At 40.8% G+C, this 26,820-nt stretch overlaps 1 protein-coding gene across 1 annotated transcript; it reads left to right on the top strand.

The window, feature by feature from the left end:
- LOC138974744 (mycocerosic acid synthase-like) lies at positions 1-26,574 on the top strand. The gene is made up of 4 exons (XM_070347470.1): positions 1-201; positions 721-902; positions 11,000-11,174; positions 11,521-26,574. Exons 1-4 carry the CDS (start codon positions 3-5, stop codon positions 16,986-16,988), a joined length of 6,024 nt encoding a protein of 2,007 aa, XP_070203571.1. The 5' UTR covers positions 1-2; the 3' UTR covers positions 16,989-26,574.
- The last annotated feature ends 246 nt before the right edge of the window (positions 26,575-26,820 follow it).

The following is a 26,820-nucleotide window of genomic DNA, read 5'->3' as shown; positions in this document are numbered from 1 at the left end:
TTATGAACCCCGACTGTAGTGGTGGATTTATGGGCTGCACAAGCAAAGTGGATAACTACACGGCAACCAATATTGGCGCGTCTATCATCGCCAACCGCGTGTCGCACGTGTTTGACCTGAGAGGTCCCAGCATGGTGCTCGACTCTGCCTGCTCTGCCTCTCTCGTCGCCATCCACATGGGCTGCCAGGCCATTTTGACAGGTAAGGTCTAAGCTACCTGTAAGTATCAGTGCTGTATACCTGCAAAACTACTCTCTTTTCAAAGCCGCTCACACGTGCAGGTGAACACCAGGTCAAGTATGGGCCAAGGCAATTTTATTGTCTGACCTGATCTCATTATGTGGTTCACAGTCACTCAGTGGGAGGTTAGCATGCGTGTGCGTGTGTGTGTGTATGACGTCTGACATACGTGCCTGTATTTCTTGGCCGTGGAATGTTTGCCAAGTGGCGACCCTTTTCATAACGACCACCTGTAATATAACGATCACTTTTGCTCAGTACCTTGGACGGTCTTTATTGACAGGTTTGACGGTGTTTAAGTGCAATGCAGTTCCAAACATGTGTATGCTGTTATGAATGTTGTTAACATTAACTGTGACAAGTATTTAACGTGGTAAAATGTACATTTTCTGAACAAGCAACAATAACAAACCTAGTATGACTGTGTCGAATCTTTCAACACTTCTTTTGCAAGACAGCATTTGTTAACTTCTATTTCAGGAGACTGCGAAATGGCCATTTGCGGTGGGGTGAACATCATGACAATGCCAGACATGTTTGTTCACCTGAGCAAAGCTGGGATGGTTTCGCCAACTGGCCTCTGTCATACATTCTCCAAGAACGCAGACGGCTACACTCGTGGTGAAGGATGCGGAATAGTCATTCTACGACGACTTTTGGAAGTAAGTTTTCCAGCATTTAAAATAAGTTGACAATTCTTCACTATGTTTGCATAAAATTATTTGACAATTCCTCACGATGTTTGCATCACAGAATAATGAGTGTGCATTAGCCAATGTCCAAACATAATAACATTATACATAAAGACATGAGGTCCAACATTTCAGTTTCATGTCATGAATTTTTGAAAATATTGCCACACTGACAATAGGTCAGTCCACGTAGATACACCTCAACACATACATGCCTCAAAGGCCAAACCACACACTTATGATTCTTTGTAGGAGTCTGTTGTTTATTGCTCTGAGCTCGTATTCTTGAAACAGCTGCAACTCATATACCGGCCTGTAAAACCACTTCCGCTCGATATGTCGAAGTGTTATTCATGAAACTCCGGTAAAGACTTACCCGGGTGTCTCCGAGCTGTAAAGTTAGAGGACCCATCCCCCTCCTCTAAAACCGTAAATCTTGGTAAAATATTGTTTGTAGATTTATGTCCCTCATGGACACACATTGGTGTCATTTAAGCACCAATGCATTGCGGACAAATACGAGATACCGCTCGCGAAAGATTTCAACCAATGTTCGATCATACCGGCTTGTGGTGAAAGCGTGCTAGCGTCTTCTTTAATTCATTACAGTGTCCGATTATTTTCAACTGATTCCGTGGTCGAACGGTTCTCTCGTTCGCCTGATGGGTGATTGAGTCGAGTTCAAATCTCCATCTGCCCGTAATTTTATCTCAAATTTTATCTATCTATTTATATCAAAAATTTGGTTGAAAAATGAGGGCGTGACAGTGCCGCCTCAACTTTCACGAAAAGCCGGATATGACGTCATCAAAGACATTTATCAAACAAATGAAAAAAAACGTTCGGGGATTTCATACCCAGGAACTCTCATGTCAAATTTCATAAAGATCGGTCCAGTAGTTTAGTCTGAATCGCTCTACACACACACACACACAGACAGACAGACAGACAGACAGACAGACAGACAGACAGACAGACAGACACACGCACATACACCACGACCCTCGTTTCGATTCCCCCTCGATGTTAAAATATTTAGTCAAAACTTGACTAAATATAAAAGATACAAGATACAAGATACAAGATACAAGATATTTATTCACCAATTTTGCAAAAGGATTTCATCTTGGCACGGCACGGTAAAAATAAAATAAAAACCAACCAGACACATATGCAGACACACATCACCATGCATGCATACATACGTACATTACACTGTCATGCACACACAGACACAACTCACACACACACACACACACACACACACACACACACACACACACACACACACACACACACACACACACACACACACACACAATTATTTACATTCTCACACATAACCAGCCACATATCTACATCACAAATTCACATCGTCGCCTTGTAAACGTAAAAACCATATCAGTTTAAAAGGGGTGCCAGTAATATCAATACAACATTAGTGAATACTAGAACAATACCTAAAATTTATAATCCATTTAAAAGTAAGTAGTACACGTAATTATTAACATATAGTCAGATCATCACATAAAATTATATAATCATGATCTAGCCAGTTAGACAGTTTAAAACAACAGTATTAACAGACTATCACAGATCTACTCAAGCACCTGAACTTAGAGTCGCATTGCACAAAACTACTACTATCACAGAACTACTCCAGCACCTAAAAAATAAGGACCATTCCACATTGCACATATTTCCACTATCACAAGTTATGAGAACAGTAATGGAATGCAGTGAAAGGACTAAGTAACAAAAGAACCCCCCCCCCCCCAATCCTATAACTACAGTATATTACAACGTCTTCACTACAGGAGTTGTCAGTACAGCATGGGGGATGAAGCTAGAGCGAAAGCGACTAGTTCTGGCTTTCAAAGCTCTGTAGCGCCTACCAGATGGAAGAGGCTCGAAGAAGTGGTTTGCCGGGTGGGAGGGGTCGCGAACAATCTTTCCTGCTTTTCGACCTGAGCGCAACTCAAAGATAGAGGCAACGGAAGGGAAGTCACATCCCGCGATTTTGGAGGCTGTCCGCACAATGCTCTCCAGTAGCTGTTTCTCTTTCTCAGTGGTGCTGCCATACCAGACCGTGATAGAAAAACACAGGGTGGTCTCAACGACTGCGCGATAGAACTGCGCCATGATTTGCTGTGACATACGGAACTTGTGCAACTGTCTCAGGAAGTGCAGCCGCTGCTGGCACTTCTTAATGATGGACGTGGTGTTCCCGTCCCATTTCAGGTCTTCAGAGATCAGTGTGCCGAGAAATTTGAATGAAGAGACCTGTTCTACAGCTTCCCCATTTATTTCAAGGGGCAAGATGGGGTCTTTCTTTCGTCGAGGGTCGATAACGACTTCTTTTGTTTTAAGAACGTTTAGCTCGAGATCATTTTCAGAGCACCACTCAACCACTCTTTGAACCTCCCCCCGGTAAGCGTCCTCATTGGAGTCAGAAATCAGGCCTTCAATGGTGGTGTCGTCTGAGAATTTGATTATGTATGTGGATGGGTGAGCGGAGGTGCAGTCGTTGGTGAAAAGGGTGAAGAGTAGAGGGGACAGAACACAACCCTGCGGGGCACCAGTGTTTAGAGTGAGTGAGGCAGAGAGTGAGTTGTTGAGTCGGACGACCTGAGGACGGTCAAGCAAGAAGTCTAGAAGCCAGTGGCAGAGAGAGAGAGGGACATCGAGACCAATCAGTTTGTGGAGGAGCTTGTGAGGGATGATCGTGTTGAATGCGGAGGAATAATCAATGAACAACATTCTAGCGTAGGTGCGAGGGTTCTCAAGGTGCTGCAAGACAAAATGAAGACCCATGGCGACGGCATCATCGACGGACCTGTTGGCTTGGTAAGCAAACTGGAGTGGGTCAGACAGGTGACCCGTGAAAGCCCGCAGGTGCCGCAGAATCAACCGCTCCAGGACCTTCATGATGACAGATGTCAGTGCCACAGGGCGGAAGTCATTCAGCTGAGTTACCTTGGGCTTTTTGGGGACTGGGACAATTACTGAAGACTTCAAGCACCGTGGCACAGACATCTGCTGCACAGAAGTGTTAAAAATGTCAGTAAAAACAGGCGCGAGCTGGTCAGCACAGGACCTCAAGGTCGATGTTGAGACAAGGTCAGGACCAGAAGCCTTTCTTGGATTCTGTTTACGGAAGAGACCCCTGACCTCACTCTCCTGGATGGTAAATGCCGGCGCCAAAAGAGACGCATCGTCAGGGAGAGGAGGGCGGTAACCGAGTGAGGGGTTCTTCTGGTCAAACCTACTATAAAACACATTCAGTTTGTCAGGTAAGTCAGGGTCAACATTGTCTGAAGGCGCAGCCTTGTGCTTATAGTTTGTGGCCTGCTGGAGGCCTCGCCAGACCTCACGGGTGTTGTTCGAGGAGAAGTGGTCTTCAATCTTCTGGCGATAGGTAGTCTTTGCATGGCGGATCTCACGTTTGACCTCTGCCTTGGCCTGCTTGTACCGCACCTGGTCGTCGCTCTTGAAAGCATCGTTCTTAGCGTCAAGTTTGACCTCGACCTCACGACTGAACCAGGGCTTGTTGTTACCATATATGCGTACAGTCTTAGTTGGAATGCAGACCTGCTCACAAAAGAAGAGGGATGGGTAGGAGTTGTGCAGAAATTAAAGTTGTTGTCCGGCTTGTGGAGCATTGATTCTGGTTTGCCCAAAGCGGCCTGAACGTTCAATGAACGAGTGTACTCTGGAAAAAATGTTCCTGTTCAAATCTAGAGAATACTGTCTGTCTCCATTTAGAAGGTGGGGGAGGTGAATACTGTGGTTAGGGAGGGTATGTATGGTTTCTTGACGTGCTTCGCGATAATTTGGACAATCTAATAGGAAGTGTTTTACGGTTTCGGACGGAAATCCGCAGTCACAAGATGCATCTGTAGCAACGTGTCGTCTCACTAGATCGTTATTAAGATCACTTATATATAGCCTGAGCTTACAGTGAATTGTTTGTGATATGCGATCGTTTTTTGACAAAAAGTGCTTGAGAGACTTATTAATTTTTATGTAGTCTGGTAAAGAATTCCAGAGTTGTGTTGTAGATGGGAGAAATGAGTTGTTGTATAATTCAGTGTTAAACGATGGAACTTTCCTATCTAAAGGTCTGCGCTGGCGATATGGATCTGCGTGGTGAAAAAGGCGTGTTTGACGAACCTCAATCAGCAATCTTCGCGAGTACTTTTAGTCCTTTTCATAATGTTAAAAATATGTTTTATGTGCGCAGTGTTAAAGTTTTATATCTTTACGACGCTTCTGTGGACTGTGCATCTGTAAACTGTTCATTTTGGAGGCCTAGTGCATGAACACGGATACCCACACAAAACTCAGAACTTGAGTCGACGGGCGACATATCCTGCCAATTATCTCCCTTGATCTCTCTTGCACAAGACACTTGTTTCCACTAGGCCTATTTGTTTTAGAGTTGAGAGATTTTACAGGAATGAATCTAAAAATCGAAGAAAAAAATCAGTGTTGCGTGTGTACCCAGCATATTCAGATGTCTGCCGAGAATATTCCGATAAAAAAGACTCGTCATATATAACACTACTCGTCATCACTGTTTCGAAAAACAGACGAACGCGCACGAAGAACTTCGCGTAGATCTGGACCGAAATTGGAAAGTGGTGACCGTGACGGGATGTGACGTCACCACTTCAACAAACTCGCGAAGATCGGAACTCACGAACTTTTGACGAAGGCAAATCTGGATGTCTCTAATATCAATGCATGAACTACATCCCTTATCTTCAACCAAAATACTTTATAAAAACAGGTAGTGAGGCCATCAAGACCTGGGGCTGAATCGTTATTTAATAATTTAAGGGCAATAGTTAATTCCTTCCTGGTAATCTCTGAGTCCAATTCACCTTTTTGGTCATTGGAGAGAAATGGTATATTTAAATCTTGTACAAATTCGTGTGCGCTCATCTGGTTAAATCCCGCACTTTTTTCATATGAGTCTTTAAAAAAGGCACCCGTTTAATGAACCAAAAGAAGAGATGGTTCTACCAAAAAAATAGATGCTTTCACCAAAAGAAAAGATGGCTTGAGTGACAAAGAATTAAAGTACAACAAAAATTTGATCCGCCAAAAGAATTGCTGTCTGAACAAAAAATAAAATAAACTGGCAAAAGCAAATATACTCAGGCAAAAGAAAATATAATCAGGCAAAAAATTGACTACTTCAGGCAAAAGAAAATATAGTTTCAACAAAAGAAATGGATAGTCATTCTCCAACACAGTGAAACACTTTGAGAGAGAGGCTGGAAATGTCAAGATTTCTCGGAGTTGTTGAGAATGACATTGTAAAGAACTGGTCTATGGAACGAGCACCAAATGTAACCGCAGAGCACACCGAGATTGCCGAAGCACCACATCGCACACTGAAAATGTGGACAACAGCGTTTCAGTGGGCAACGTCACCAGCTGAGTCGCTGAAGACTGGGAACACGATCTTCGTGGGATCTTCAACCCTGGAAAAGGCGCTCAAGACTGCCATCCGAGAGACCGAAGAAAAGGTTGAATGATCGCACCGTCCTGGGCTGACTTCGAGGAGTATGCCACATGTCGGAGGTCGGTGTGGAAGATTACGATCGACGAAAACAATCAGTTTTTTCTGCAACTGTCCGGAGTTCCTCAAGTGCTACGTGTGTCATCATTCCATGGGCATGGAGATTCGTCTGGAGGTGACCAACCCCCCTGCCCAGGCCAAGACCATCCCAATCGGCCAGAAGCGAAAGCGCGGTCGCCCAAAGCTGTCGAGACCAGCGCTTATCAGGCAGTGAACACACTGATCTTGACTGCTCTGTACACTGATTTTATCATTTTCATTTAACTTTCTTTGGACGTACAATTATGATTATGATATGGAGTGACACTATTTTGTCTCTGAAAGTACACTAAACTTTATATTTTTTGCTGACAGTAGCTATTTTGTTGTTGAAATAATTAGTTTTTTTGTTGAGAATTCTTTTGCAAGTCTCATTTCTTTTTTTGGTAGAATCAATCGGTTTTTTGCTAGAAGCATCTATTTTGTGGGTGGAAACATCCGATTTTTTGTTGGAATAACTTTTGCTAACTAAGCAATTCTGTTGGTGAAAGCATCTATTCTTTTGGTGATTTAATGTATTGCCTTTAAAAAATCGTACTTGTTCTTTCATAATCTCTTTCTGTGTATTAAATACCCTCCCGTCGTCTGTCTGTAAACGATCCATAATTTTCATGTTAGCTTTACTTTTTTCCAAATTCAAAAAATACTTTGTGTTCTTCTCACCTTCTTCAAAGCTTCATCTTTGGCGGGAAGTGATGTCTGAAGAGGTTGATTTTGTGTGTTAGTGTGTGTGTGTGTGTGTGTGTGTGTGTGTGTGTGTGTGTGTGTGTGTGTGTGTGTGTGTGTGTGTGTGTGTGCGTGTGTGTGTGTGTGTATGTGAGAGAGAGAGGGAGAAAGAGAGAGAGAGAGGGGGGGGGGGGGGGGGAGTTTTGTGCAATAACGCATCCTTTGAACACTTCTTTGACAAATGACCAAAATGTCGTTTTTCTAGCTAAGGACCCGCTCCTGCCAAGGGTATAGTACTTACCTAGTAAACGCCCACCCCCCACTTTTGTGCAAAACTGGTACATAGGGTGGGTGGGCGTATACAAGGTAGTTAACGGTAATATCATGTTAACCATCAATTAAAAAAAAAACCTCATTCTCGCCTAAAATTAGTTTTTAAGTCAATTTTGATATTACAACGTACTCTTTTGCACACGAAGAAAATAAACAACAAGTCGCGTAAGGCGAAAATACAATATTTAGTCAAGTAGCTGTCGAACTCACAGAATGAAACTGAACGCAATGCCATTTTTCAGCAAGACCGTATACTCGTAGCATCGTCAGTCCACCGCTCATGGCAAAGGCAGTGAAATTGACAAGAAGAGCGGGGTAGCAGTTGCGCTAAGAAGGATAGCACGCTTTTCTGTACCTCTTTTTGTTGTAACTTTCTGAGCGTGTTTTTAATCCAAACATATCATATCTATATGTTTTTGGAATCAGGAACCGACAAGGAATAAGATGAAAGTGTTTTTAAATTGATTTGGACAATTTAATTTTGATAATAATTTTTATATATTTAATTTTCAGAGCTTGTTTTTAATCCGAATATAACATATTTATATGTTTTTGGAATCAGCAAATGATGGAAAATAAGATAAACGTAAATTTGGATCGTTTTATAAGTTTTTATTTTTTTTTACAATTTTCAGATATTTAATGACCAAAGTCATTAATTAATTTTTAAGCCACCAAGCTGAAATGCAATACCGTAGTCCGGGCTTTGTCGAAGATTACTTGACCAAAATTTCAACCAATTTGGTTGAAAAATGAGGGCGTGACAGTGCCGCCTCAACTTTAACGAAAAGCCGGATATGACGTCATCAAAGACATTTATCAAAAAAATGAAAAAAACGTTCGGGGATTTCATACCCAGGAACTCTCATGTCAAATTTCACAAAGATCGGTTCAGTAGTTTAGTCTGAATCGCTCTACACACACACACAGACAGACAGACAGACACACGCACATACACCACGACCCTCGTTTCGATTCCCCCTCGATGTTAAAATATTTAGTCAAAACTTGACTAAATATAAAAACAAACAAAATTAATGACAAAGAAGAAAAAAAAAGTAAGGCCTGATATTCGAACTCGACTCAATCGCGCATCAGGCGAATTCGATAACCGTTCGGCTACGGAATCAGACACTAAATTCCCGCCACTGTAATGCATTAAACAAGACGCAAGCACGCTTTCGCAACACGCCGTTATGATCGAGCATCGGTTGAAATCTTTCGCGAGCAGAAGCTCATATTTGACCGCAATGCATCGGTGCTTAAATTACACCAATGTGTGTCCATGAGGGACATAGATCTACGAACAATATTTGAACAAGATTTATTCGAACTTGACGGTTTTATTGGACAGTGTTGGTGAAGTTACTGACAGGTAGCGACTTTACAGGAGGGGGATGGGTCCTCTAACTTTACAGCTCGGAGACAACCCGGAAAAGACTTACCGGTGTTTCATAAATAACACTTAGCAGTTGGCGGACTTATTGAGTTTTAGAAGCCAGCTTTTTCAAGAATAAATCTTTTTCAAATATTGTTTGTAGAGAGGAGCAAGCATGAGGAATCTCCTATTCTAAAAATAACCAATTCTGGTAGCTGCCGACCTTCCGCCAGACACACATTAACTACCGGGGGAAAATAAATAATTACTGGGCAGTAAAAATAAATACCGGGCGGTAGTTAAACGACAGTTTGACTTTAAAGGACACAATGTTGCAGCTTTTTCAAGAATACGAGCCCTGATGATGTTTCTATGAGAGTAAAATATCATTTTACATTCAGTTTCGATTGCATACATGCATGCATATATCAAGCGATCCAATTGAACAAGTCTTGCAGAAAAATTCTTCTTTACCAAGTCCTGTGTTGAACAGCTGTGAAAAGTTGACCGCTTTTCCTGTTTAACCTTTTCAAATTTAGATCTAACTTGTTCGCATATCCATTTCTGGATCTGCAGGCTGGTACAGAGCTACCTCCCGTTAGGCTTTTTTTTCAAATTTCCCTTGTTTTAACCTAATTTCTTGGTTAAAACTTGTCTAAATTTCTAAATTCTTTCTTAATAAATACCAATTCCACACTTTGGCCTTAAATCAAAGTGTTTCCCTTCACAGATATCCCCTTGGGGTTGTCAGATGAAAGTAGTCTCCCATGCCAACAGAAGCTTCCATTCAGAGAGTGGTTTGCTTCTTAGTTGGATACCATGGGGTGACAACTCTCGCCATCAGTACCACCTGACCACTGATGAGACACAATAGTGTCGAAACACGTGTCTGGTTTAGGTACAAAAATAATGGTCCTCCTCAGGACTAGATTACCTTGTGATACGTCCCCCACAAAGGGACTTTGCTCTGTAAATCTCGGTCCCCCTTGAGGAGGGTCTGATGCTCCCAATAGGCTGTCTGTGAAGGGATACTTATTTATCTCTCTTTCTCTGCTAAGAGATTTTAACAAATCTCGGAAGAAAGTCTCTGCTGACTTTCAATTGTTTCTTTCACAATTTCTGATGTTATATATTGTAAAAAACATTGTAAAAAGGGGCTTTATGGCTACCAGTGCTATATCCGTTGTTTTTAAAGCAATATTTGCTAAAATGTTGTAATTACATTTGCTAAGTGACCTACACCCAACAGTCAAGAATTGACTGTGGAAATCAGTCAAGATTAAGATATAGGTGTTTAACATCGTCGCCTTAATGATGATGATATGTTTACACTCAGTTAAACACATATTTGTATAAGTATCGTGGTTGTCTAAAGACCCTTTTTTGCAAAGGACGGCCTAAGTCTCAAAATCACTTATTCAATTTTGTGCTCAAACGGTAAATCCCAACTTCGTGCAATTTACAAGCAAGAAACGTTAGGCACTGTCTCCTCGATAGCGCATGGGGGCAATGTTGTCAGGCCAATAGATTTGGAGAACAGACGCCAAAACTTAGGGCGACCGACGTTTGGTCGCCCTAAATCGAAAGTGTTGTAAAATGGGGGCTTTAGGGCGACATTTGGTCGACCTAAGTCGGCTTAAGATTTATATATATACGGATTCATTCGGTGAGCAAAACAATACTAAACAATTTTAAAACAACAGCAACAAATACATACAATTTACCATCATATCTCAGAGAAATGTCTGCTCATTCTAGTCTTCGTCATCAGAAATCCGACTCCTCTGTGTCCAAAACAAACAGTTGCATGAGAGCTTGGTTTGCTTCACCGGAAGTAGCTTCATCTTTACCAAGCCTGATGCCATCTTTGGTAGAGTCGTCTGCTTTAGTAGTGTCGTCTGCTACCACTATCTCTGCCTTCCTGAATCCAGAAGCTTGTGGAATTATCCTGTACATGGTGAACGGGTGATGTTCTGACCACCTTAAGGTCAAGGTCATATTCACCAGAATATGTTCTTGTTAAAATGGTGTCTCAGACAGTATCTGTTTAACATCCAACAGGCTGAACGACAAGGATACAAACTGTGGGCAACAGTCTCAACAGGCACCAACCAAGATGGCCGCCAAGAGAAGCTTCTGACAAACCCATCTGGTTTTCAACAAAAGGAACTTCTGAAGTTTGTATATGACAAATCCAACATTGACATCAACAGTGTGGACTACATCGAAGCACATGGTATGATGTTTTGTCTACTATTAAATTATGTGAAATGTAAACATGTCATGTGTTTTTTGTTTGTTTGTTAATTTTTTGTTTGTTGGGGTGGTGGTGTTTTGTATGTGTGTGTGTGTGTGTGTGTGTGTGTGTGTGTGTGTGTGTGTGTGTGTGTGTGTGTGTGTGTGTGTGTGTGTGTGTGTGTGTGTGTGTTGTTCTTTGTTGGGGGGTGGGGGGGACGGTTTATTTCTGTTTCAATTTTTATCTCGTTGGTTTTTATTTGTTGGTTAGTTTGTTTTTTTGTTTCCATTTTGATAGCTTATAGATAAACAGAAATAGCAAGGTCACAATGCTGTTTGTTTTACAGGTACTGGTACACCAGCAGGCGATCCCGTGGAGGTAAACGCATTGGGATCTCTCTTCAAGGAGCATGGCAGTCCCAGAGACCGCTACATTGGCTCCGTCAAAACCAACATTGCACATACGGAGGCGGCTGCTGGCGTACTCGGCCTCATTAAGGTGTTGCTCATGATGAAACATGGTAAGATTGTACCATCCCTTCATTGTGATGTTGATGAGGTAAATCCCCAAATCAACCTTGACAACTTTAAGTTTAAGATACCAAGAACAATCATACCATGGGACAATAAAGCCAAAATTGCAGCATGCAACTCTTTTGGGTATGGGGGGAGCAACTGTCACGCTGTTGTTAAGAATTTAGGAAAACGGATATGTCCAGAAAAGAAACATACAGGCAATGCATTTGAAAACGGCAGTTGTCCTCGGGATTCTTCACTCACAAAACCTACACAGTTAGGACTTGCCAGCACACAAAAGCATTTGATTATCAAAGGGAAACCAGAAACGTACACGGAAAGCAGCGCCGAGAAACAGCTATCGAAATCGGTTACCCCAGGCAACATCATGTATACAAGTCATACACACTTCATCGTCTGCTTTTCTGGCAAAACTTTGGAGTCTTTGAAGGGAAGCTTGGAAGATTTGCAGGCAGACTCTGAAGCGTTAAAACTAGACATCCAAGACATAGCCTACACAAGCACTGTACGCCGAGACCACTATTTACACAGAGCAGCGTTTCTGGCTGAAGACATGCAGGATCTCCATACACAGATCGACGAACGTCTGTCTGAGATGGAAGCAACGTCATCCACTTCCAACAAATCGAAACCCAAGGTTGTCTTCGTCTTTTCCGGGATGGTTCCAGTCTGGGAAGGCATGTGCAAGGAACTTTTTGAGCAAAACAACACTTTCCGGGCCGCTCTGCAGCTAGTGGAGATACATCTGCAGTCATACGTGAGTTGGTCTCTGACAGAGAGGCTCATGACGGAGGATCCATCCAAAGATGCTGTACTGAGCCCGATCTCTATTTTTGCATGCCAGATTGGACTTCTAGAGATGTGGCGCAGCATTGGTGTTTATCCGGATTGTGTGGTAGGGCAGAGTTTCGGAGAAATACCTGCGGCCTACAGTGCTGGCTGCCTGAGCCTTGCTGATGCTGTGCGGATTGTCTATCATCGCAGTCGACTTTTAGCCACGGTGACTGGTGGAGCGATGCTTCTCATCCAAAATGTTGATGTGGAAAATGTTCGTCAACTGGTAAAAACTTTGCAAGGAAAGGCTGTTGTTGCTCTTGAGTATAGTCCCATGTCGTGTACCATCAGCGCAGATACAGACATATTACCGACGCTGAAACAGCAACTGAAAGCAAGAGGTATGAGCTACAGGCAGCTCAACTTGCCAGTTGCCTACCACAGTCACCACGTTGAACCGTGCCTGAAAGATTTGAAGACAAGCATAAACGGTATCAAATCACTTCCCCCAATTCCAACAGTGATCTATATCTCAACAGTGACTGGTTGTCAAGTGGAACAGGCTCCTGATGATTCACATTGGATGCAGAACGCAAGGGATCCCGTTCTATTTGGCCAGGCAATGAAAGCAGTAGCAAAGGCAGTCAAGCAAGAAAATCCTGTCTTTGTTGAGATTGGCCCCAAATCTGTCCTTCAAGCGCACATGAAAGACCTCTTTCCCCAGAACAAGTCTGGTGCCATCCAGAGCATGGACAAGTCAAAAGAATTAAAAGCTTTCCTGAATGCTGTGAGATCCTTGTACGAACGCCAGGCTGAGATCAAGTTCAGACCTCTTTACAATGATGGGAACTTGACAGATGCACCAAGATATATTTTTGACAGAAAGAACAATCGAGAAAGGACAGAAATGGATGTTTTTCTGCAAGATGGCGTTGATACTTACAGGAAGAACCACCTGTATGTCCTTCCAATTCATGGCTGTTGCGATGAGTTCAGATTGCTGATTTCACCAATGTCAGTAGCTTCCGTTTATGACCATGTTTTGTCCGGAAAAATCATCATACCTGGAGCCTTCTATGTGGAAGCTGCACTTGCTGTCGCCCAGTACATTGGTATCAGCAATCAAAAGCATCGCGCATCGGTCTCGGCACAGTTTATTAATCTGTTGACTGTCAAAAAGGATGAAGTCATGACATGCAGTGTTTCAGTAAGCAATGCAGATTCTTCACAGACAAGTCTTCTTGTGCAGAAAAACGGCAAGCACCTTGCCAAGCTTACACTTGAGAGAGAGGAACCTCATTCACCAGTGGTAGTGAATGTTCAGCATCTCCAGTCCAAGTGCAAAACCAAAATGAGCAAGGAGGGGATATATGGAGCGCTGCGTCAGTCTGGATTCAACTATGGAGAAACATTTCAGCTTTTGCAAGGCGGTGGGAAGAACGCATCAGAGTGCATTGCCGAGATCAAGCTTCATGAGAGAGTGCAGAGAGAAATGGGAACAACCTGCATACATCCCAGCATCCTGGACTGCATGCTGCAATCAACATTCATTGTCATGGACGGAAGGAGTGAGTTAGGAATGGGCACCCTACCCACCGGTATGGAGAGGCTTATCGTGCATAGTCCAATGGAAACAAGCATGATGGTCTACACACGTTTGAAGAAGCAGACTGTGGATGGTTTTGTCCTTGACCAACAACTTCTGTCAAGCGCAGGACACGTCATTGCTGAGCTCATGGGATTAAAAATACAGCTTTTAAATCCACAGAAGGCTACAATTCCAAAGATGATCAGTGCAGAATGGCAAAAAGTCAAAGAATTTCGGCTGGCAAACACAACAGAAGTTGTTAGTGAGTGTTCTACGCCCATCGTCTTTACCAACAAAGATTTACACCCAGAAAGGTTAAAATGTCAAACTATATCTTACCAAAATCGCCTTCACTTACCAAACTTTCAGGAAGAGATCACTACTGCCTTCAGTTCAGATCATGATATTTCCAGGGTGTGCCTTCTGTACTTCGAACACATTACAGACGAAATGCATGGAACAGCAATTCAAGATCAGCTCATTTCACTTTCGTGCCTGATCCAGACTATTGTCAAAAACCTCATGGAGAAGGACGCAAAGATTCCTTTTTATCTCTGCACGCTGAATGCTTGGCCAACACCAACAGATACAGGCATCGAACAAGAAGTCAATCCAACTGCGACAGCACTGTGGGGGTTGCTGAGGACGATGGTAGCTGAAAATGTTCTTCGACATGTTACAGCAGTAGAACTGCACATTGCATTCAGAGAACTTACATCAGATTCTCTACAGTTATCCCTTGTTGCACTGGAAGCTGATGAGGAATCACAAGGCTGTCCCGAAATTCTGTTGACATCAAGTGCCAAGTACTTAAATTGCATTGAGGAAAAGAAAGAAATGACTGTTCCACATCATCGCCAAAAGGATGGCACACATGAAGACAGCATACCCACTAAGGCAGTCATTCTTAGCAGAGAAACGGCTGCAGCATGTGATCTGATTGCTATAACAGCGGATCTTGACCAGAAATCCTGCAGGGGTAGTCAGCAAAACCTAAAGTTGCATACTCTCATACAGCCAGCCTCAGAATTGTTGACTCTCAGCGTTTCTCCAGACAGCATTGGTGTGCATGGAAATCCTTCCACTCATAACAAAGTCCTAATGGCACTAGAAGTGGCTGGGCACATCCACGACAAACCAGAGGAACAAGTCATCAGCTGTTCTCCAACGCCAGTTTGTCTCGAAACTTCTGTACCAGTCGAAACCACTGTCCTTGCATCACAAATACCAGACTATCAGCCAGGAGACCTGAGCAGACTGGTCCTACTCAAGCAATTGTGCGAGAGCATCTTAACAGACAGAGCAACCATTCTGACATCAGAGTCTACGAAACACCTAGCCAGCTGTCTCTCTCTGATGTGTCCTGACAAATCCGTGAACACTGTTATGATTGAAAGTTTGAATGAAGGAAACCTACACTTGAGTGAAACACTGTTAACACTAGTTCTTCTCGACAAGAACGTGATGGCCGATGTGCAGACATTCTGGAAAGTTCCAAAACGTCTCATTTCTTGTTCATCCTTGGTTACAGCTGAAGCACGTTCTTTTCTCTCCTGCATGATACCAAACGTAGAACTTTGCCTGCATGATACTCAGTTGGTGTTCCAGCCATGTGAACTGAGCCGTGTTCTGCCTAAGATAAAAGCATGGATGAAAAGCAACCAACAGGGAATGTCCCATATAACTCGAGCACTTCATTCAGCTACACAGGGAAGCAGTGCCAATGATCTATCCCAACTCTTCATGTTCAAACATCACAAGATGTCGGATTTGTCTGTTCGCTTTCTGAGTGAAAAACTTTTCCGCAGAGACTCTTGCTACATTGTAGTGGGAGGGCTGACTGGTCTTGGTTGGATGTGTGTGAAGTTCCTGGCTGAAAATAACGCTGGATATATAGCCATTGTCAACAGGAGTGCGCCATCAGCAGAGAAAAGGGAAGACATGGCAAACGTTTCTGCTGCAAACCGATGCAAGATCCAGGCTTTTCAAACAGACATTTCTTCCTTTGATTCTCTGAGGTGCACCCTTCACACCATACAGCAGACGTCAGGTCTCCAGCTTAGGGGCGTTTTCACAGGAGCAGCCACCATAGATGACTCTGTTTTCAAAACACTTGGACGGAAACAGTTCGAAAAGGTAATGACCCCGAAGGTTTTGGGCACATGGAACTTGCACAAACTGACAGAAGACATGCCTCTTGACTACTTTGTCACACATTCTTCAGTGGCTGCAGTGTTGGGCAACCTAGGCCAGGCTAACTACTCTGCAGCCAACGCCTTTCAAGATGGACTTGTCCACTACAGGCGACAGCATGGATTAGTTGGGCAGACCATCAACTGGGGACCTTTGGACACAGGACTGCTGAATAACCAGGATGCTATCAAGAAAAGACTAATTGCAATGGGATTCAGTCTTGCCACAGAGCAGAACATTATGCAAACCTTGAAAGTTGTCTTGCTCCTCAACTTGACACAATGTGCTCCTGTCGACATTGACTACACAGTGTACTGTCAAAAGATGAGCAGGTCAGAGGTCCCTGCTCTTATATATCGCATGAAGAAACTTACCAGTACATCAGATCAGGCACAGGGACACAGTACCAGTTTCAAGGAGATGGATGGTGGAAGTCTGAAGACCATGGAGGCTGGGCCAGATCGCCTCTTAGCCTGTGAGCAGTACGTCATGGAACTCACACGTCGCGTGCTGGGAGAGGACCACGACAAAATTACACGTGATGCTGATCTGTTAGAACTAGGCGTAGATTCTGTCACGGGGATGATGATGATGAACGTGATCGCCCGTGACACCTCCTTCAAGATAGCTGCTGTCGACGTTTTCGTTGATGCCACGATTGGGTCTCTGGCAAGAGCTCTTGACAAGTGTGCCCAAGAGGCCAAAGAAGCTAAACAAACTTGAATGAACAAAATCCACCACTTTCTTTTTCTCAAACAAGCACCTGTGGTTTTTATCCAACCTTATTCTGTGAAAGACAATTCGTTTGGATATAATTTGTTGTCTAATGACCTCCCGCCGCCTCCACACCTTTATTTTGTGAAATAGATAAAAGGCCAGTTGTCTGCTGAGTAATATCAATTGACTTATGTAATTGCTCGCGTAGCTGCAAGTGCAACGTAATTGAATTGAAAACAACGAAAATCCATATTCGAGTTGAACAGCTGACCGGCATTTGCCTTGACTGTCATTCGTGTGAACATTCACTCTTCGAGACTGACATCTGACCCCCATGTGAACAGTCTATCCCTGTCAGCACAAGCTACACTTAATTTTCGTTTTAGTCATGTGGAACGCTTGAAGCTGCGCACAAGATGAAAGTAAACGGATATGGAACATTTTTCAATTGGAAAAGATTGTCTTGAGATTGACCAAAAAAACAGAATTTGCAAATATTTAGAATACTGTATATGCATGTCACTTAAAATAGTTATAAAATAATTTACCAAGTATGGGTACTTTTGTGTACATGTATGTATTACTTTATTTTGATGTTATTCTTTACCTGATAAGGTGAATTTATACAATGTAGTTCATTTGAGAAACAAAGTGTGGTGCAAAGTTTTAGCAACATTTGATACATCAAAACACCAGTCAAATTCTCATTATAATTACCTTTTAAAATATTAAAACAGCAAGGGAGCAGTGATAAACAGTACATTTTAGTGCGTTTGATTTACTTAGTTCAGCCTGTTTTGTGTGTGTGTGTCGTTTTTACATTTAGTCAAGTTCTGACTAAATGTTTTAACGTAGAGGGGGGAATCGAGACGAGGGTCCTGGTGTATGTGCGTGTGTGTGTGTGTAGAGCGATTCAGACTAAACTACTGGACCGATCTTTATGAAATTTGACATGAGAGTTCCTGGGTATGAAATCCCCGAACGTTTTTTTTCATTTTTTTGATAAATGTCTTTGATGACGTCATATCCGGCTTTTCGTGAAAGTTGAGGCGGCACTGTCACGCCCTCATTTTTCAACCAAATTGGTTGAAATTTTGGTCAAGTAATCTTCGACAAAGCCCGGACTTTGGTATTGCATTTCAGCTTGGTGGCTTAAAAATTAGTTAATGACTTTGGTCATTAAAAATCTGAAAATTGTAAAAAAAATAAAAATTTATAAAACGATCCAAACTTACGTTCATCTTATTCTCCATCATTTTCTAATTCCAAAAACATATAAATATGTTATATTTGGATTAAAAACAAGCTCTGAAAATTAAATATATAAAAATTATTATCAAAATTAAATTGTCGAAATCAATTTAAAAACACTTTCATCTTATTTCTTGTCGGTTCCTGATTCCAAAAACATATAGATATGATATGTTTGCATTAAAAACACGCTCAGAAAGTTAAAACAAAGAGAGGTACAGAAAAGCGTGCTATCCTTCTTAGCGCAACTACTACCCCGCTCTTCTTGTCAATTTCACTGCCTTTGCCATGAGCGGTGGACTGACGATGCTACGAGTATACGGTTTTGCTGAAAAATGGCATTGCGTTCAGTTTCATTCTGTCAGTTCGACAGCTACTTGACTAAATGTTGTATTTTCGCCTTACGCGACTTGTTTTTTTTTTTACATCAGTAAATATTGCATTGATCCGGACACTTTAACAATATGTTGCCGATAAAAAAGCGATTTTGGAATAATGTCAAACACAGTTGTCTTCAATTAATGCTATACGCTGTGACTGCGTTGTTTCTTCTCTGTGTTGTTGTTGTTGTTGTCAGTTGCCTTTCACATTGAATTGCAGAGCCTCCAATATTTTCAAGATTATTTATATTAAAGTGAAATATAACATGACCGTCCCTCACAGTCATTATTAGAAATGTGACCTGATATATGGATTGTCTTCTAAAGGAACTCATAACTGTGCTGTACATGTACTGTACGTTTAGCTTCTTTTTTTGTACTTTATATGGAGACAGATGAAGTTAGTAACAGTGTAAATTGTTAGATGTTCATCAGTAATGTTGCACGAAGTGAAGGTAGTTACCATGACACTCTAACTTATCAGTTTGATAAAACGTTCTGCTGGCCCTGGTTACATGATACTGACCTTCGACCTCCTACCATGTCTAGTATTGTTTGGTATTTACATTTTAGCCATGGTCAGCACAATCTCGAGAAATGTTTGTGAGTTTTTTGTGCCAGATAATGTATTGTCTTGGTGTGTTCAAAACAAGTACAAAAACTGAATTATCTGTGTTATATAGCACAACATGTACTTCAAGCTTTTCAATTGTAAGAAAGTGATCAGTTGTTTTTGTCCTTGTTTCAAATTCACATTTGAAACGTCTCTGTCCCAAGATAGACCAGTTCAGATCCTCAGAGGACGTAAAACTCACCTACTCAGACGTTTGAAACGCGAAGTATATATTGTGTTTGAGCTTGCATTGACCGGAACTTGAAACCGCCCTTCTGTGATGTTCTTGTCCACTTGAAAACAAAATGTAAACGTTTTCGTGTCATGTATTGTATAGATCCAATGATATTTTCACATTCCCAAACTATTCGGAAGTTCCAGGTTTGATTTTGTTTAAAATGACATTTCTAGAGTCAGTCTCTTTGTGTTGTTGCTTGCACCAATCAAACCTGATTTTGTTAGATTTTGTCCAGTGCTTCATTTTGTTTGCTTCTTTCATAGTTACCATGTGTATGTGTATACATAAAATTGTAAACTGTCTTGAACTCACTGAGAATTAAAATATGTGTAAATGCAACTTTGTGTAGGCTTTAATATGTTGTGGTTATTGAAAACATCACCAATGAAAAGAAAACAGAAAACTCCATCGGCAAATCTCTGAGGCTAATAACTGTTGCATATCCTTAGTTGTGTGTTATGTAACGTTGCCTTACGCAAGTGTAAAGAACCTCAAATCAAGTTTCAGTATGATGATGTTCATTTACTAACTGCAAATTCAATCTTGCTTGGAACTTATGGTTCAGTGGACATACTTTGTTTGTTTTAATGCTTAATTGGACACGTAAACTGTGATTTAAATGGACAATGATGCTTCAACGACTTTTCCGTGTGCCCCTTCTGGCATTTTAATTAATTGACTAACCAACGGATCTTACCAAAGGGAGCAACCCTTTGCTGTATAAAACATGTGTTTTGTCTGTTCAATTTAAATACTGACATGTTTCTTTGTTGTTTTACAGTACAAGTAATGTTGTTTTGCATTTTGTTGATTCGTTAATAACTCAGGACTGACATTTTTTCAATTTAATTGCCTAACCGTTGAGTTTTTATGAGGGGAGCACCCCTTTGCAATGCAAAACTTGTTGCTTCTGTTCAATGTAAATAGCACTGCTTTTTTAAATTTTGCTACTGTCTGACTAACAAAATGTTTTTGCGTAAACTGAATGATCACAAATCTGCATGCACTTTACGTATACGTTGACAATACACACACACACACACACACACACACACACACACACACACACACACACACACACACACACACACACACACACACACACACACACACACACACACACGTGTGCGCGCGAGCGAACACACAAATATCTCTCTGACTCAAGACTGTTCTTTCTCTTGATATAAATGACTAAAATTGTGAGTCTTCCTCAGGACTAACCTTTTGTTTTAAATTTAAATGTAAATTTTATTGCTGTTTTATTGTACAATATTGTTACTGTCTGACTGACTGTGTAAAAATCTCGATGCAATTTATATATACGTCGATACCACACTAACACACGCACACACACATATACCTACACACACACACACACACACACACACACACACACACACACATACACACACACGTGTGCGCCCGCGCGCACACAAACACATATCTCACAACAACTGTGTTTTCTCTTGATATGAATGACTAAATGTTTTATATTTTGTCGCTTCATTACTGACTGTATAGAATCTGTTTTTATGTAACTGGATGATGACAAAACTGGTTGTCCTATCCCTTTCACACACAAACACACACACATACACACACACACACACACACACACACACACACACACACACACACACACACACACACACACACACACACACACACACACACACACACTAAAGACAGTTAAACAAATATTTATCAGTGTGATGGAAAACAAATCCTATACTGCTGTTAATGTTTTTCTTTCATTTGTTCATGACTGATTACAAAATGGATGTGTATGTTGATATTACGCATACAAACACATCACGACCGATTATGTTTTAATTAATTGACCAAACCGGTGAACCTTCCTGACGAAAACAACCCTTTGCTATATATAAAGCATGGTTCCTGGTTTGTTTCCGTTCAATGTAAATACATATGTTGTTGTCTTTTTTTTTTTAATAAGTTCTTGTGTTTTATATTTTGTTGCTTCATTACTAACTGTGTAAAATCTACTTTCGCACGAACTGGATGATCAATAAACTGGTTGCCATTTACATGTATATGTATGTGGATATCACACACACACACACACACACACATACACACACACACACACACACAACCACACGCACGCACCAAAGCACATACATGCACGCACACCCACTATTATTTTTATGATTTTGATCAGTGTGATAACATGTTTTAGTTATAGTTTTCCTACACCTCAAGACCGACTTTCAATTCAATGACCAATACGGTGAGCTTTCTTGACGAGAACAGCCATTTGCTATACAACGCATGTTTTTTTTGTTTCCGTTCAATGTAAACACATATTTTGTTGTCATTTGTTTTACCACGTTCTTGTGTTTATATTTTGTTGTTTCATTACTAAATATGTAAAATCTATTTTGTGCATGAAGTGGATGATCAGAAAACTGGTTGCCATTTACTTGTATGTAGATATCACACACACACACACACACACACACACACACACACACACACACACACACACACACACGTGGATATTACACATACATACAAATCACGACCGACCTTTTTTTTTATTCAATGACCAAACCGGTAAACCTTACTGACAAGAACAACCCTTTGCTATACAAAGCATGTCTTTGTGTGTTTCCGTTCAATGTAAATAAATATTTTGTTGTTGTCATTCTTTTGAACAAGTTCTTATGTTTTATATTGTGTTGCTTCATTACTAACTATGTAAAATCTATTTTGTGCATAACGTGGATAACCAGATAACTGGTTGCCATTTACTTGTATGTAGATAACCCCCACACACACACACACACACACACATACACGCACGCACGCACGAGCACACATACACACGCACATACACACACACACACACACACACACACACACACACATACACACACACTCACACATACACACACTCACACACACACACACACACACACACACACACACACACACACACACACACACACACACACACACTCACTCATCTTAGTACCGACTGTTTATCTTATTGTATAGAATATTTCAAAGACCAAACTAGTGCGAGTTTCTTGATGTGAAAATGTATTTGCCATATAAGACATGTTGTTTTGTTTTTGTTCAGTGAAATAACATTATGAGTTATTTATAATGTTGGAAAAATATGACAATGAAAATACATATTTACTTCTTGTTTTTTTTTTAATAAGTACTGCTGAGTTATATTTTATTGCTTCGTTAATAAATGTGCAAAGTCTGCTTTTGCAAAACCTGGATGATCACAAAACCGGTTGCTATTTACATGTACGTTGATGGTCACACACACACACACACACACACACACACACACACACACACACACACACACACACACACACACACCTACACACACACACACACACACATACACGCACACACAAACAACTCCGCACTAACCCTTTTTTTTAAATCTTCATGCCTAACCGGTGAGTCTTTCTGAGGGGAGTTACAATTTTCAATGCAAAACATGTTGGTTTGTTTTTGGTTTCCATTTAGTGTTAACACGCACATACACCTCACGACTGTTCTTTCTTTCAATATAAATGACTAAATTTATGAATCTCTTAACTTACATGTTTTTGTTCATGAATGAGTTGCATATATCACTGTTAATTAAATCAGAATAATATAACCTTCTGTTTTTTTGTTTATTCATTATCATGTATAATTAGATTTTGTTACGGTTTAGGTTAGAAGGGGTGTGCAACGATTACTCAAAGAGTCTTTGTTGTTTTCAGTCTTTAAAGTTATTTTGAATGCAGATTTTCTTGTGAATAGATCAGCTTTTCTGTGTTATGCCAAAACGTTATTTTTGTTGTTGTGTGTGTGTGTGTGTGTGTGTGTGTGTGTGTGTGTGTGTGTGTGTGTGTTTTTATTACTTGGACTAGTAATTGAAAAATGTTCTTGCCATGCGCCTGTCAAAAAAAAACCTCAAAAACGTTTTGTACATCAGTTCCTCACAAGTTTCAAGTATCATAAAAACAATGTTGTGTCTGAAAGATATCAGTCCAAAGATCCTGTATGCAGTGCACTATATGTTATTTGCATATTTGACATAGATCGAGACAGTCACTGTTCAAAAAAGACATAATGTTCCATGTATATTCTTTTATTAATGTTTTCTTTATTTTTATATATCAATACTTTTGATCCATTTTGTTTTCATGTATCATATTCAAAGCAACCAACACAATGACGGTCATTGTCAACATCACAGTATTTTAGAGCAAATCATTTATTTGACCACCCTTTCCCCACCCGCCCCCCAAAAGCAATGTGACCCAACCCCCCTCCTTTTTTGGTCATACAGATTTGTTTGCATTGCTGGGAGGAACATGTGGACATCATTTCAAATTATTCTAATGTGGGATTTAATCACATTGGTGTCCCATTTACTTAACATGTTCTTTTTGTCCTGCCATTTGGAGTTATTCAGCGGGCATGTGTTACAATTTAATTCAATTTTCTCAAATTTAAACAAAATGCACTCTAGTTTTATGACCAGAACAAATGGCCAACATTTTCCATTCATATATCCAAAATCTGAAGTAAACCATTGTGTATATCGTCATACTAGAATTGTGGGTGTGTGAGTGGGTGTGTGTGTTTTGGAAAATAGAAAATGCAAATGGCGGCCATAATTAATATTTTGTTGATCTCTACTTCCTCTAGCAGATAATCAAAACCAAACATACGTACACCCCCCGCGGGTTAGGGGGAGTCCCATATTGGTTGGGACTAGAAAGAATTTACCCGATGCTAACCAGCATGTCGTAAGAGGCGACTAACGGTTCTGTTTCTTCTCTTCTTTTGTCTTATTTCTGCCTTACCAGTCCTTTCACCTATATTTCCTTCCAAGAAAACTCTCCCTACTATTCCCTGCAGTTTTCCAATTCTTTTCTTGTTGTCTTATTTCTACCTGACTGGATCCATCATCTTTATTTCACTTACCAAAAGTCTTCTTTTCCACATCCTTATTTCTCTGCACCCCGCATGTCGTATGAGGCGACTAACGGATTCTGTTTCTCCTTTAACCCTTGTTAAGTGGTTCTTGTATAGAATATAGTCAATGTTTGTAAAGATTTTAGTCAAGCAGTATGTAAGAAATGTTTAGTCCTTTGTACTGGAAACTTGCATTCTCCCAGTAAGGTCATATATTGTACTACGTTGCAAGCACCTGGAGCAATTTTTTGATTAGTGCTTTTGTGAACATGAAACACTTAACAAGGGGCTCTATCCCATCTCCCCCCTTTCCCCTATCCCATCTCCCCCCTTTCCCTCGTCGCGATATAACCTTCGTGGTTGAAAACGACGTTAAACACCAAATAAATAAAGAAAGAAAGAAATATACGTACACGGGTACATACACTCACCGCCAGATTCCAAATCACAGCATGTACCTTAATCGGAAAAAAAACTAATCCCTTCATTCATTCGCAACTATCACAATGAGCCTAATATCAAGAAAATATATAATATAATCATGTGTTCTTGTTCAGCATGTATCAAAGATAAAAGGAAGGAAAACAAACAAAGAAGGAAACAAAGAAAATAGAAAGAGAGACAAACAGACAGAAGATTGAGAAAGAAATGCAGGAAGAAAGAAAATATGAGGGGAAAAGCACTTGTAGGGGAGACATATGTACGTTGTATTACTTCTACTTCATGACCGAACATGATGTATTCAAGGTCAGCGAAAAAAACAAAACAAAACAAAAACAAAAAGTCGGTTCTGTCATGCAAAGCATAAAGTGGCAACAGCTAGTAGTACTTACTTCTCACCTGATAATTGCTTCAGGGCAGCTCCAGAACAACATTCACATTTGCTCGAATTTAAAACAGCAACATCTTCAGACTGAAGACTACCCCTTGTGACAGCGGTAATCGATTTTAAAATTAAAATTTCCTGTAGGGTCAAGGAATCCTTAATCCAAGAAAAAAACGAAGGAAAGTAACGTGCTAATTTTCTAAGATGATAACTAAACCTTGCATATGGGGTACAGACTTTGTCATCATGTTCACGAGTTTTCATTCACAAACACCTGGGAAATAAATATGATGTTCCCCATGCAATAGCTCGAGGTGGTGAATGGGTTTGAGCTTTCAGGTGAAACGTGGATTGTCAAAGTAAAAGCCAATCAGGCTGATTGTTTGATGTGTGGAACCATCGCGGCTTTGGATTTGTGTTTCCGAGGACAACGATTGTAAGCATTCACTCTCAAAGACCCAATCAATGTTGATAATTACCGCGGCGACTCTCATGGTCAATTTGCAACTTATCTCTGTAATCGCAAAATCCACAACGAAAAGTCATAAACACTTAAAAGAAAAGAAATATTCTCAACGCTTACTGAATTCACAGGTATGATCGCAGCTCTGTACATTTTCAGACTGGAAGAAAAGCGTCAACAAGCTACGTTTGACGTCACATACAAGTTTGATGTGTTATCTCGTGCTACTGTGACGATGCTTTGTGACCCGGAGTTAGATTCTAAAAATTCGTCTCCCTGTGGGTTATTGTGCATTTTGTTGCACAACCAAAATGATGACAAAAACGATGTTTGGTGGCTTGTTGTCAGACCAGCATTTTGTTGTTGGTCCTCGGGGAGCATATATCGCCTTTTGTCTCATATTTATCAACCGCGGCCTTCCGCCTTGGTCGATAAAGATGAAACAAAAGACGATATGGTCCCCTTGGACCTACAAAAAAGCTGGTCTGTCAACAAGCCACCAAACATCTTATGATGTCTGCCACAGAGAAATGTCGGTTGACATTTTACAGAAATGAGAAGACATAACACATGACAAACAGTGTGAACACTCTGCCACTGGTACCAAAGGAAATTCAACCTGAGAATATCACGTTCAGCTAACTATTGTAGGCTATATATATATCCTGACAGAGCACCTGTAACATACAAACGACTATTGTTTAACTGACCATCATTTGTATAATCTAACATGTAAATAACTTTGCAATTTTTGTAAATTTGATGTTGAGCGATGTATTGACTGTTTCAAACATTTTCTGTCGTGTACAGTTTCCTTTGTGTGAGAAAAGTAATACATTCTACGTTTGAATTATAAAAATCTGGTTTGTTAAACTTCGATATGCATCTGTGTGAGTGTGTGTATGTGAGTGTGTGTTTGTGTGTGTCTGTGTCTGTGTGTCTGTCTGTCTGTCTGTCAAATATAACGTCATCAAAGAAAAACGTTTCATAAAGATCTGTGCTGTGATTTTGTAAGCATCGCTGAGCGCGCACATACACACACACACACAATCCTCAGGGGAAAAACAATCACATTCAATCGAAAATTAACTGAATGGGGGTGACA

The sequence above is a fragment of the Littorina saxatilis genome, linkage group LG8, assembly GCF_037325665.1.
Source record: "Littorina saxatilis isolate snail1 linkage group LG8, US_GU_Lsax_2.0, whole genome shotgun sequence".
Classification (NCBI taxonomy): Eukaryota; Metazoa; Mollusca; class Gastropoda; order Littorinimorpha; family Littorinidae; genus Littorina; species Littorina saxatilis.
This window is presented reverse-complemented; position numbering and strand designations above follow the sequence as displayed.

Bases quoted from the DNA above. Each gene is read 5' to 3' on its own strand.
- LOC138974744 (XM_070347470.1), top strand. From the start codon at position 3: ATGAACCCCGACTGTAGTGGTGGATTTATGGGCTGCACAAGCAAAGTG. The intron at 202-720 runs GTAAGGTCTAAG...CTTCTATTTCAG, and splicing joins CTGCCAGGCCATTTTGACAG to GAGACTGCGAAATGGCCATT. The intron at 11,175-11,520 runs GTATGATGTTTT...TTTGTTTTACAG, and splicing joins GGACTACATCGAAGCACATG to GTACTGGTACACCAGCAGGC.